At 38.3% G+C, this 14,906-nt stretch overlaps 1 protein-coding gene across 1 annotated transcript in view; it reads right to left on the reverse strand.

The window, feature by feature from the left end:
• The window catches only part of LOC133639441 (lipopolysaccharide-responsive and beige-like anchor protein), a 71,653-nt gene that overhangs the window by 24,416 nt on the left and 32,331 nt on the right, over nucleotides 1-14,906 (reverse strand). The window contains exon 5 of the mRNA XM_062032731.1: nucleotides 1,233-1,373. Within this exon, the coding sequence (XP_061888715.1) occupies nucleotides 1,233-1,373 (141 nt within the window). The remainder of the gene's footprint in view (nucleotides 1-1,232; nucleotides 1,374-14,906) is intronic.

Consider the following 14,906-nt stretch of genomic DNA (forward strand, 5'->3'; position numbering starts at 1 on the left):
AGTTTTGTTTTAAACGTCCATCCATCCATCCATTTTACAATACAATTACAACACTTTATGTACATATTTATATACAGATTCGAACAATAAGTTATTCACTGAAATATATTTATTCATTGTGGTTCTTACAAAAAATATATCTTATAAAATATAAAAGCTAAAATGTCTCTTAAAGCTCTGCCCCTTTAATTAGTGCATACTAAATAATTTAACTTTAGCCTACTACTACAACCATATTATTTACCAGCAACATAAAGTGAAACAGAGGCAGAGGTCAGTAACAAATAAACAGAAAACAGTAGTGGTCAAATACAAATAAGGCAACAAGAGAAGTATCCTACACTTCTTTTTTATAAAGTAAATCTGAACAGCCTATATGGGCATCTACATCAACTATATGATTTGCCTGAGAAGCTGGACAGGACAAAAATAAAATTAAAAAAAATAAATAAATAAAAATAATAATAAAAAATCTGTGGCGGACGTAATTCTTTCGTGGCGGGCCGCCACAAATAAATGAATGTGTGGGAAACACTGGAATATACTTATACTTATTTATTTAGCTAATTTTACTTGTTTTGGAAAGTCTCGACAAGCCAAATTTTCTTGTTCTATTGGCAGATAATTTTGCTTAGTTCAAATAAAATACCCCTCATTTTTGTATTTTTTTTTCTTGTTTTTGAACACTGACTTTTTGCAGTGTACACCTTTATGAAGCACCATGAAAAAGATGCACGGTGGAGTTCATTAGGTGTATTCAAACAGGCTGTGATCCCAGTGAGCTCCTAAAGCCAATAAAGCTGTGCTGCTGATGCATTTCTAATCATGCATAATCTTGTTAGGACGGATCAATAGTGCACACACAACAGCCCCCGAGACTCAGGACTAATACTACAATACCAACATATCATTTATACGAGGAGGAGCAAAGGGTTCAACGTGTGCCTCCCGTATCGTTACGATACATTTGAGAGTTTCAACCCGAGCTTATGCGGTAAAACAGCCTTACAATAAGCTTCCTAATGATACCCTTGAATCAATGAGGCAGCTCCACTGGGACTCGCTGAGCTAGTGGCACAATAACACCACACCAAAAAAAAGAAACAACATTGCTGGCCGGAGAGAGGAGAAACTTAGTAACCTCCCACTCCCTCGGGGGCAGTACGGCCGGATTGATGGCGTCCGCTTGACAAGAGACAATATCGCACAAAAAAGAAACAAACGCCACTTACCATGCGCAGCAGCCACATGAGCGCGAAGCCGGAGGTGGAGTAGTGGGTGCCGTAGTGGAACTTGGGCACCTGGTCGTCGTCCCAGGACTCGTAGCGGTCGGAGAAGAAGGCGGCCCGCTTGGGGTTCAGTGCGCCGATGGGCTGTGGAGGGATTGAAAGGGTTTGTTTTTTTTTTAAAAAGAAGTGACAATAAACTGGCAAATTGTGCACGACGAGATTGGGTTTTGATTAGGGATGTCCGATAATGGCTTTTTGCCAATATCCGATATTGTCCAACTCTTTAATTACAGATACCGATATCAACCGATATATGCAGTCGTGGAATTAACACATTATTATGCCTAATTTGGACAACCAGGTATGGTGAAGATAAGGTACTTTTTTAAAAAAATTAGTAAAATAAGATAAATAAATTAAAAACATTTTCTTGAATAAAAAAGAAAGTAAAACAAAATTAAAACAGTTACATAGAAACTAGTAATGAATGAAAATGAGTAAAATTAACTGTTAAAGGTTAGTACTATTAGTGGACCAGCAGCACGCACAATCATGTGTGCTTACGGACTGTATCCCTTGCAGACTGTATTGATATATATTGATATATAATGTAGGAAGCAGAATATTAATAACAGAAAGAAACAACCCTTTTGTGTGAATGAGTGTGAATGGGGGAGGGAGGTTTTTTGGGTTGGTGCACTAATTGTAAGTGTATCTTGTGTTTTTTATGTTGATTTAATTTAAATAAATAAATAAATTTTAAAAAAACGATACCGATAATAAAAAAAACCGATACCGATAATTTCCGATATTACATTTTAACGCATATATCGGCCGATAATATTGGCAGGCCGATATTATCGGACATCTCTAAAAAAAATAAAAAAATAAAATAAGATAAATAAATTAAAAACATTTTCTTGAATAAAAAAGAAAGTACAACAATATAAAAATAGTTCCATAGAAACTAGTAATGAATGAAAATTAGTAAAATTAACTGTTAAAGGTTAGTACTATTAGTGGAGCATTAGCACGCACAATCATGTGTGCTTACGGACTGTATCCCTTGCAGACTGTATTGATATATATTGATATATAATGTAGGAAGCAGAATATTAATAACAGAAAGAAACAACCCTTTTGTGTGAATGAGTGTAAATGGGGGAGGGAGGTTTTTTGGGTTAGTGCACTAATTGTAAGTGTATCTTGTGTTTTTTATGTGGATTTAATTTAAAAATAAGAAAAAAAAACGATACCGATAACAAAAAAAACGATACCGATAATTTCCGATATTACATTTTAACGCATATATCGGCCGATAATATCGGCAGGCCGATATTATCGGACATCTCTAAAAATAATAATAAAATAAAATAAGATAAATAAATTAAAAACATTTTCTTGAATAAAAAAGAAAGTAAAACAATATAAAAACAGTTACATAGAAACTAGTAATGAATGAAAATGAGTAACATTAACTGTTAAAGGTTAGTACTATTAGTGGAGCAGCAGCACGCACAATCATGTGTGCTTACGGACTGTATCCCTTGCAGACTGTATTGATATATATTGATATATAATATATATATATATAACAGAAAGAAACAACCCTTTTGTGTGAATGAGTGTGAATGGGGGAGGGAGGTTTTTTGGGTTAGTGCACTAATTGTAAGTGTATCTTGTGTTTTTTATGTGGATTTAATAAAAAAAATTAATTAAACAAAACACCAAAAAAACCCGATACCGATAATAAAAAAACCGATACCGATAATTTCCGATATTACATTTTAACGCATATATCGGCCGATAATATCGGCAGGCCGATATTATCGGACATCTCTAGTTTTATAGACGTTTTGTAAATAAGAAGTTAGTGAGTTTGCTTCAACCAGGGGTGTCCAAACTTTTTCCACTGAGGGCCGGACACTGAAAAATCAAAGCAAGCGGGGGCCATTTTGATATTTTTTATTTTAAAAACCAATACAATATATGTATTAAAAAATATACATTTAGGCCTCTACTCAGGCTTGATACCGGGGACTCCAAAGGGTTTAGGTTCAAAAAAAAAAAAAAAAAGTAATTATTTAGTATTATTATTTAAAGTTTAAATATCTAGATCAGGGGTCACCAACGCGGTGCCCGCGGGCACCAGGTAGCCCGTAAGGACCAGATGAGTAGCCCGCTGGCCTGTTCTAAAAATAGCTCAAATAGCAGCACTTACCAGTGAGCTGCCTCTATTTTTTTAATTTTATTTATTTACTAGCATTTTTTTTTTAAATCTCCTGAGGATTGAGGAAAACCCCTCATGAAACAGACCTGTAGAGATGAAATAGTCTTGTGATTTTTTCCCACACATACATATACATATACATATATATATATATATATATATATATATATATATATATATATATATATATAAAACATATTGTATGACTAAATAAATATCACGCACACAGAGTTTAGTTTCAGAATAGTTACACTGAAAACATTGGTAAAATAAATAATTTAGATAAAACTTTTTGACAAAATATAGTGTTGTTTTAATAAATAAAAATGTAAAAACAAAAAAGTTAAAAAAATAATTGAATTCATTATGTTTTCTGAAATAAATGAAAAATAAATAAAACAAAGAAAAAAAAAGGTAAATTTTTTGGGGGATTTATCAGATAAATTACCATATTTTTTTGGACTACAGGGCGCACTTAAAATCCTTTCATTTTCTCAAAACTCAACAGTGCGCCTTATAAGCCGGTGCGCCTAACGTACGGAATAATTATGGTTGCGCTTACCGACCTCAAAGTTGTTTTATTCGGTACATGGTGTAATGATAAGTGTGACCAGTAGATGTCAGCCACACATAAGAGATATGTGTGGAATGCAATATGACTCACGTAAACAACACCAAAATTGTATATGTTCTAGGGCTGCAACTAACGATTAATTTGATAATCGATTAATCTGTCGATTATTACTCCGATTAATCGATTAATAATCGGATAAAAGAGACAAACTAAATGTCTATCCTTTCCAGTATTTTATTGAATGAAAACAGCATACTGGCACCATACTTATTAGGGTCCGCACAGGACCTTTTCAAAAGGAATCCCAAAGGGAGTCCTTTTGCAATGGGACGAAAGGACCCTATTGAAATTGTAATGTTTATTATTAGGGTCCGCACAGGACCTTTTCAAAAGGAATCCCAAAGGGAGTCCTTTTGCAATGGGACGAAAGGACCCTATTGAAATTGTAAGGTTTTATTATTATTATTATTCTTTGTTTCTTCTTCCGCAGCTTTGCGCACTACTACGCCCCCCTTAACATGCCTCAAAACTCACCAAATTTTTTACACACATCCAAAAAGTGTGCCAGCAGACTTTAGTCAAAAAACCAAACCCAAAAAAATACACTTGCTCTCTAGCGCCCCCTAGGTAGAAAACTGCCTATAACTCCCACTAGGAAGGTCGTAGAGACATGAAACCAAAACCTGTATGTAGGTCTCAGTTAGACCTACAATTCATAATTTCACTTCTTCGGGCGAAAACCAACAGGAAGTTGGCAATTTCCCCTTCAAGACAAAAAATGACTAAAAACACTCATTTTTGATTTTTGACCTCTAATTTGACCCCCTTAAAATACTTCAAAACTCACCAAACTTCTCACACACATTGGGACTGGTGGAAACTGCGATCTAAAAAAAAAACCGAATCCCAAAACTCAAAATTGTGCTCTACATAATTTTTGAAAAAAATAGAGAATAAACTGCTCCTCAGAGGAAAACTCTGACAAAACTGCTTGTAACTTCCGGTAGGAACGTCGTAGAGACATGAAAAAAATACCTCTATGTAGGTCTTGTCTAGACCTACATTTCATAGATTGACATCCTTCAGCGAAAATCAACAGGAAGTTTGTAATCTCCATTTCAAAACAACATTTTTGTACCAAACGGTCACCAAACATCAAACATTATCTCCTCTGAGCGCGTTTGTCGTTTCGGCTTCAAACTGCTACAGGAGAGAGATTGAACCCTTCTGATTAAAAGTTCACGACGGCGTTGAGATTAGTGCTACCGTTTTGATTTTACGAGCCTTCAAAGACCCGCAGCACTAAAGTTGCTACGGTGCCAAAAATGACAACGAAACTGCGATTAGACCTTCTTTGGCCTCAATACACACAATACCCTATAATGACAATGTGAACTCAGACACAACTTCCTCTAACTCCCAGTACCAATATCGTAGAGACCCGAAACAAAAACCTCTATGTAGGTCTCACTCAGGACTACCACTGGACAAAAGTATTGGACACCTAGGACTAGCACCTGCCAGAAGGCGGACCCGACCAATGCTGCTTGCAGCTTTAATTATTATTATTATTATTATTATACCGACCCCACAAAGAACGCTAATTTGACCCACTTAACATGCTCCAAAACTCACCAAATTTGACACACAAGTCAGGACCTGCGAAAATTGCAAGTTATTAACAAAACCAACCCCCAAAAATAAAAATTGCGCTCTAGCGCCCCCTAGGAAAAAAAAAAAACAAACTGCCTGTAACTCCCACTAGGAAGGTCGTAGAGACATGAAACAAAAACCTGTATGTAGGTCTGCTCTAGACCTACAACTCATAATGACACATTCTCGGGCGAAAATCAACAGGAAATTGGCAATTTACCATTTTTGACAAAAATGTCCTAAAAACACTGTTTTTTACATCTTTGACCTCTAATTTGACCCCCTTAAAATACTTCAAAACTCACCAAACTTCTCACACACATCGGGACTGGTAGAAATTGCGCTCTCAAAAAATAACCGAACCCCGAAACTCAAAATTGTGCTCTACAGCAATTTTTTTATAAAACTGACAAAAAACTGCTCCTCAGAGGAAAACTCTGACAAAACTGCTTGTAACTTCCGGTAGGAACGTCGTAGAGACATGAAAAAAATACTTCTACGTAGGTCTCATTTAGACCTACATTTCATACATTGACACCCTTCAGCAAAAATCAACAGGAAGTTTGTTATCTCCATTTCAAAACAACATTTTTGTACCAAACGGTCACAAAACATCAAACATTATCTCCTCTGAGCGCGTTTGTCGTTTCGGCTTCAAACTGCTACAGGAGAGAGATTGAACCCTTCTGATTAAAAGTTGACGAAAGTGTGGTGATTAGTGCTACCGTTTTGATTTTACGCGCCTTCAAAGACCCGCAGCACTGATGCTGCTCCGGTGCCAAAAATGACAACGAAACTGCGATTAGACCTTCTTTGGCCTCAATACACACAATAGCCTATAATGACAATGTGAACTCAGACACAACTTCCTCTAACTCCCAGTACCAATATCGTAGAGACACGAAACAAAAACCTCTATGTAGGTCTCACTCAGGACTACCACTGGACAAAAGTATTGGACACCTAGGACTAGCACCTGCCAGAAGGCGGACCCGACCAATGCTGCTTGCAGCTTTAATTAGGGTCCGCACAGGACCTTTTCAAAAGGAATCCCAAAGGGAGTCCTTTTGCAATGGGACGAAAGGACCCTATTGAAATTGTAAGGTTTTATTATTAGGGTCCGCCCTGTACCCTGTACAAAGGACTCCCTCAGGGAGTCCTTTGTACTGGTTACAAAGGAACCTATTGTATTTGTAATGTTTTATTATTAGGGTCCGCACAGGACCTTTTCAAAAGGAATCCCAAAGGGAGTCCTTTTGCAATGGGACGAAAGGACCCTATTGAAATTGTAAGGTTTTATTATTATTATTATTATTCTTTATTATTATTATTCCGCAGCTTTGCGCACTACTTCGCCCCCCTTAACATGCTTCAAAACTCACCAAATTTTTTACACACATCCAAAAAGTGTGCCAGCAGACTTTAATATAAAAACCTAACCCCAAAACACAAAATTGAGCTCTAGCGCCCCCTAGGAAAAAAAAAAAACAGACTGCCTGTAACTCCCACTAGGAAGGTCGTAGAGACATGAAACAAAAACCTGTATGTAGGTCTGCTCAAGACCTACAACTCATAATTGTATATCCTCGGGCGAAAACCAACAGGAAATTGGCAATTTACCATTTTTGACAAAAATGTCCTAAAAACACTGTTTTTTACATCTTTGACCTCTAATTTGACCCCCTTAAAATACTTCAAAACTCACCAAACTTCTCACACACATCGGGACTGGTAGAAATTGCGCTCTCAAAAAATAACCGAACCCCGAAACTCAAAATTGTGCTCTACAGCAATTTTTTTATAAAACTGACAAAAAACTGCTCCTCAGAGGAAAACTCTGACAAAACTGCTTGTAACTTCCGGTAGGAACGTCGTAGAGACATGAAAAAAATACCTCTACGTAGGTCTCATTTAGACCTACATTTCATACATTGACACCCTTCAGCAAAAATCAACAGGAAGTTTGTTATCTCCATTTCAAAACAACATTTTTGTACCAAACGGTCACCAAACATCAAACATTATCTCCTCTGAGCCCGTTTGTCGTTTCGGCTTCAAACTGCTACAGGAGAGAGATTGAACCCTTCTGATTACAAGATGCGTACGGATTTTTATTTAGTGCTACCGTTTTGATTTTACGAGCCTTCAAAGACCCGCAGCACTGATGCTGCTACGGTGCCAAAAATGACAACGAAACTGCGATTAGACCTTCTTTGGCCTCAATACACACAATAGCCTATAATGACAATGTGAACTCAGACACAACTTCCTCTAACTCCCAGTACCAATATCGTAGAGACACGAAACAAAAACCTCTATGTAGGTCTCACTCAGGACTACCACTGGACAAAAGTATTGGACACCTAGGACTAGCACCTGCCAGAAGGCGGACCCGACCAATGCTGCTTGCAGCTTTAATTCTTTATTATTATTCCGCACCGTCGCGCACTACTTTGCCCCCCTTAACATGCTTCAAAACTCACCAAATTTGACATACACATTAAACCCCGGGTACAGCACACTTTAGTGGTAAAAAAAAATACCAAAAATCAACATTGCTCTCTAGCGCCCCCTAGGAAGAAAAATGCCTCTAACTCCCACTAGGAAGGTCGTAGAGACATGAAACAAAAACCTGTATGTAGGTCTCAGTTAGACCTACAATTCATAATTTCACTTCTTCGGGCGAAAACCAACAGGAAGTTGGCAATTTCCCCTTCAAGACAAAAAATGACTAAAAACACTCATTTTTGATTTTTGAGCTGTAATTTGACCCCCTTAAAATACTTCAAAACTCACCAAAATTCTCACACACATCGGGACTGGTGGAAACTGTGATCTAAAAAAAAAACCGAATCCCAAAACTCAAAATTGTGCTCTACATAATTTTTTGAAAAAAAAGAGAAAAAACTGCTCCTCAGAGGAAAAATCGGACAAAACTGCTTGTAACTTCCGGTAGGAACGTCGTAGAGACATGAAAAAAATACCTCTACGTAGGTCTCATTTAGACCTACATTTCATACATTGACACCCTTCAGCAAAAATCAACAGGAAGTTTGTTATCTCCATTTCAAAACAACATTTTTGTACCAAACGGTCACCAAACATCAAACATTATCTCCTCTGAGCCCGTTTGTCGTTTCCGCTTCAAACTGCTACAGGAGAGAGATTGAACCCTTCTGATTAAAAGATGCGGACGGATTTTTATTTAGTGCTACCGTTTTGATTTTACGAGCCTTCAAAGACCCGCAGCACTGATGCTGCTACGGTGCCAAAAATGACAACGAAACTGCGATTAGACCTTCTTTGGCCTCAATACACACAATAGCCTATAATGACAATGTGAACTCAGACACAACTTCCTCTAACTCCCAGTACCAATATCGTAGAGACACGAAACAAAAACCTCTATGTAGGTCTCACTCAGGACTACCACTGGACAAAAGTATTGGACACCTAGGACTAGCACCGGCCAGAAGGCGGACCCGACCAATGCTGCTTGCAGCTTTAATTATTAGGGTCCGCACAGGACCTTTTCAAAAGGAATCCCAAAGGGAGTCCTTTTGCAATGGGACGAAAGGACCCTATTGAAATTGTAAGGTTTTATTAGGGTCCGCACAGGACCTTTTCAAAAGGAATCCCAAAGGGAGTCCTTTTGCAATGGGACGAAAGGACCCTATTGAATTTGTAATGTTTTATTATTCTTTATTATTATTATTATTATTATTATTCTTCCGCTCCGTTGCGCACTACTTTGACCCCCTTACCATGCTTCAAAACTCACCAAATTTTTTACACACATCCAAACTCGGGTACAGCCCACTTTAATACAAAAACCTAACCCCAAAAAACAAAATTAAGCTCTAGCGCCCCCTAGGAAAAACAAAAAACAAACTGCCTGTAACTCCCACTAGGAAGGTCGTAGAGACATGAAACAAAAACCTATATGTAGGTCTCCTCTAGACCTACAACTCATAATGACACATTCTCGGGCGAAAATCAACAGGGAGTTGGCAATTTCCCATTTTATACAAAAATGTACTAAAAACACTGCTTTTTACGTCTTTGACCTCTAATTTGACCCCCTTAAAATACTTCAAAACTCACCAAACTTCTCACACACATCGGGACTGGTAGAAACTGCGATCTAAAAAAAAAACCAAACCCCAAAACTCAAAATTGTGCTCTACATAATTTTTTGAAAAAAATGACAAAAAACTGCTCCTCAGGGGAAAACTCTGACAAAACTGCTTGTAACTTCCGGTAGTAACGTCGTAGAGACATGAAAAAAATAGCTATATGTAGGTCTTGCCTGGACCTACATTTCATAGATTGACATCCTTCAGCAAAAATCAACAGGAAGTTTGCTATTCCTCCTTCAAAACAACATTTTTGTACCAAACGGTCACCAAACATCAAACATTATCTCCTCTGAGCGCGTTTGTCGTTTCGGCTTCAAACTGCTACAGGAGAGAGATTGAACCCTTCTGATTAAACCGTCCGAACGGATAATGATTAAGTGCTACCGTTTTGATTTTACGAGCCTTCAAAGACCCGCAGCACTGATGCTGCTACGGTGCCAAAAATGACAACGAAACTGCGATTAGACCTTCTTTGGCCTCAATACACACAATAGCCTATAATGACAATGTGAACTCAGACACAACTTCCTCTAACTCCCAGTACCAATATCGTAGAGACACGAAACAAAAACCTCTATGTAGGTCTCACTCAGGACTACCACTGGACAAAAGTATTGGACACCTAGGACTAGCACCTGCCAGAAGGCGGACCCGACCAATGCTGCTTGCAGCTTTAATTATTATTAGGGTCCGCACAGGACCTTTTCAAAAGGAATCCCAAAGGGAGTCCTTTTGCAATGGGACGAAAGGACCCTATTGAAATTGTAATGTTTATTAGGGTCCGCACAGGACCTTTTCAAAAGGAATCCCAAAGGGAGTCCTTTTGCAATGGGACGAAAGGACCCTATTGAAATTGTAAGGTTTTATTATTATTCTTTATTATTATTATTATTATTCCGCAGCTTTGCGCACTACTTAGACCCCCTTAACATACTTCAAAACTCACCAAATTTTTTACACACATCCAAAAAGTGTGCCAGCAGACTTTAATATAAAAACCTAACCCCAAAACACAAAATTGAGCTCTAGCGCCCCCTAGGAAAAAAAAAAAACAGACTGCCTCTAACTCCCACTAGGAAGGTCGTAGAGACATGAAACAAAAACCTGTATGTAGGTCTGCTCTAGACCTACAACTCATAATGACACATTCTCGGGCGAAAATCAACAGGAAATTGGCAATTTACCTTTTTTGACAAAAATGTACTAAAAACACTGTTTTTTACATCTTTGACCTCTAATTTGACCCCCTTAAAATACTTCAAAACTCACCAAACTTCGCACACACATTGGGACTGGTAGAAATTGCGATCTAAAAAAAAAACCGAACCCCGAAACTCAAAATTGTGCTCTAGAGCAATTTTTTAATAAAACAGAGAAAAAAATGCTTTTTAGAGGAAAACTCAGACAAAACTGCTTATAACTTCCGGTAGGAACGTCGTAGAGACATGAAACAAATACCTCTACGTAGGTCTCATTTAGACCTACATTTCATACATTGACACCCTTCAGCAAAAATCAACAGGAAGTTTGTTATCTCCATTTCAAAACAACATTTTTGTACCAAACGGTCACCAAACATCAAACATTATCTCCTCTGAGCGCGTTTGTCGTTTCGGCTTCAAACTGCTACAGGAGAGAGATTGAACCCTTCTGATTAAAAGTTCTATACGGATTTTTATTTAGTGCTACCGTTTTGATTTTACGAGCCTTCAAAGACCCGCAGCACTAAAGTTGCTACGGTGCCAAAAATGACAACGAAAATGCAATTAGACCTTCTTTGGCCTCAATACACACAATAGCCTATAATGACAATGTGAACTCAGACACAACTTCCTCTAACTCCCAGTACCAATATCGTAGAGACACGAAACAAAAACCTCTATGTAGGTCTCACTCAGGACTACCACTGGACTAAAGTATTGGACACCTAGGACTAGCACCTGCCAGAAGGCGGACCCGACCAATGCTGCTTGCAGCTTTAATTATTATTATTATTATACCGACCCCACAAAGAACGCTAATTTGACCCACTTAACATGCTCCAAAACTCACCAAATTTGACACACAAGTCAGGACCTGCGAAAATTGCAAGTTATTAACAAAACCAACCCCCAAAAATAAAAATTGCGCTCTAGCGCCCCCTAGGAAAAAAAAAAACCAAACTGCCTGTAACTCCCACTAGGAAGGTCGTAGAGACATGAAACAAAAACCTGTATGTAGGTCAGACTTAGACCTACATTTCATAATTTTACATCCTCGGGCAAAAACCAACAGGAAGTTGGCAATTTCCCCTTCAAGACAAATTTGTACTAAAAAAGCTGCTTTTTACGTCTTTGACCTCTAATTTGACCCCCTTAAAATACTTCAAAACTCACCAAACTTCGCACACACATTGGGACTGGTAGAAACTGTGATCTCAAAAAAAAAACGAACCCCGAAACTGAAAATTGTGCTCTACAGCAATTTTTTTATAAAACAGACAAAAAACTGCTTTTTAGAGGAAAACTCAGACAAAACTGCTTATAACTTCCGGTAGGAACGTCGTAGAGACATGAAACAAATACCTCTATGTAGGTCTCGTCTAGACCTACATTTCATACATTGACATCCTTCAGCGAAAATCAACAGGAAGTTTGTAATCTCCATTTCAAAACAACATTTTTGTACCAAACGGTCACCAAACATCAAACATTATCTCCTCTGAGCGCGTTTGTTGTTTCGGCTTCAAACTGCTACAGGAGAGAGATTGAACCCTTCTGATTAAAAGATGCGTACGGATTTTTATTTAGTGCTACCGTTTTGATTTTACGAGCCTTCAAAGACCCGCAGCACTGATGCTGCTACGGTGCCAAAAATGACAACGAAACTGCGATTAGACCTTCTTTGGCCTCAATACACACAATAGCCTATAATGACAATGTGAACTCAGACACAACTTCCTCTAACTCCCAGTACCAATATCGTAGAGACCCGAAACAAAAACCTCTATGTAGGTCTCACTCAGGACTACCACTGGACTAAAGTATTGGACACCTAGGACTAGCACCTGCCAGAAGGCGGACCCGACCAATGCTGCTTGCAGCTTTAATTATTATTATTATTCTCCTTCCGCACCGTCGCGCACTACTTTGCCCCCCTTAACATGCTTCAAAACTCACCAAATTTTTTCCACACATTGGAAAAGAAGTCCAGACCACAAAATCAAAAAACCTAACCCAAAAAATCACAATTGCGCTCTAGCGCCCCCTAGGAAGACAACCTACGATAACTCCCACTAGGAAGGTCGTAGAGACATGAAACAAAAACCAGTATGTAGGTCTCACTTAGACCTACAATTCATAATTTCACATCTTCGGGCAAAAACCAACAGGAAATTGGCAATTTCCCATTTTACACCAAAATTTACTAAAAACACTCCTTTTTACGTCTTTGACCTCTAATTTGACCCCCTTAAAATACTTCAAAACTCACCAAACTTCTCACACACATCGGGACTGGTGGAAACTGCGATCTAAAAAAAAAACCAAACCCCAAAACTCAAAATTGTGCTCTACATAATTTTTGAAAAAAACTGACAAAAAACTGCTCCTCAGAGGAAAAATCTGACAAAACTGCTTGTAACTTCCGGTAGGAACGTCGTAGAGACATGAAAAAAATACCTCTACGTAGGTCTCATTTAGACCTACATTTCATACATTGACACCCTTCAGCAAAAATCAACAGGAAGTTTGTTATCTCCATTTCAAAACAACATTTTTGTACCAAACGGTCACCAAACATCAAACGTTATCTCCTCTGAGCGCGTTTGTCGTTTCGGCTTCAAACTGCTACAGGAGAGAGATTGAACCCTTCTGATTAAAAGATGCGTACGGATTTTTATTTAGTGCTACCGTTTTGATTTTACGAGCCTTCAAAGACCCGCAGCACTAAAGTTGCTACGGTGCCAAAAATGACAACGAAACTGCGATTAGACCTTCTTTGGCCTCAATACACACAATACCCTATAATGACAATGTGAACTCAGACACAACTTCCTCTAACTCCCAGTACCAATATCGTAGAGACACGAAACCAAAACCTCTATGTAGGTCTCACTCAGGACTACCACTGGACAAAAGTATTGGACACCTAGGACTAGCACCGGCCAAAAGGCGGACCCGACCAATGCTGCTTGCAGCTTTAATTATTATTATTATTCTCCTTCCGCACCGTCGCGCACTACTTCGCCCCCCTTAACATGCTTCAAAACTCACCAAATTTTTTCCACACATTGGAAAAGAAGTCCAGACCACATAATCAAAAAACCTAACCCAAAAAATCACAATTGCGCTCTAGCGCCCCCTAGGAAGACAACCTACGATAACTCCCACTAGGAAGGTCGTAGAGACATGAAACAAAAACCAGTATGTAGGTCTCACTTAGACCTACAATTCATAATTTCACTTCTTCGGGCAAAAACCAACAGGAAGTTGGCAATTTCCCATTTTAGACCAAAATTTACTAAAAACACTGTTTTTTACGTCTTTGACCTCTAATTTGACCCCCTTAAAATACTTCAAAACTCACCAAACTTCTCACACACATTGGGACAGTTGGGATTTAAGATCTAAAAAAAAAACCGAACCCCAAAACTCAAAATTGTGCTCTACATAATTTTTGGAAAAAACTGACAAAAAACTGCTCCTCAGAGGAAAACTCTGACAAAACTGCTTGTAACTTCCGGTAGGAACGTCGTAGAGACATGAAAAAAATACCTCTACGTAGGTCTCATTTAGACCTACATTTCATACATTGACAACCTTCAGCAAAAATAGACAGGAAGTTTGTTATCTCCATTTCAAAACAACATTTTTGTACCAAACGGTCACCAAACATCAAACATTATCTCCTCTGAGCCCGTTTGTCGTTTCGGCTTCAAACTGCTACAGGAGAGAGATTGAACCCTTCTGATTAAAAGATGCGTACGGATTTTTATTTAGTGCTACCGTTTTGATTTTACGAGCCTTCAAAGACCCGCAGCACTGACGCTGCTACGGTGCCAAAAATGACAACGAAACTGCGATTAGACCTTCTTTGGCCTC

Source organism: Entelurus aequoreus, linkage group LG22 (assembly GCF_033978785.1).
Source record: "Entelurus aequoreus isolate RoL-2023_Sb linkage group LG22, RoL_Eaeq_v1.1, whole genome shotgun sequence".
In the NCBI taxonomy this organism is placed as follows: Eukaryota; Metazoa; Chordata; class Actinopteri; order Syngnathiformes; family Syngnathidae; genus Entelurus; species Entelurus aequoreus.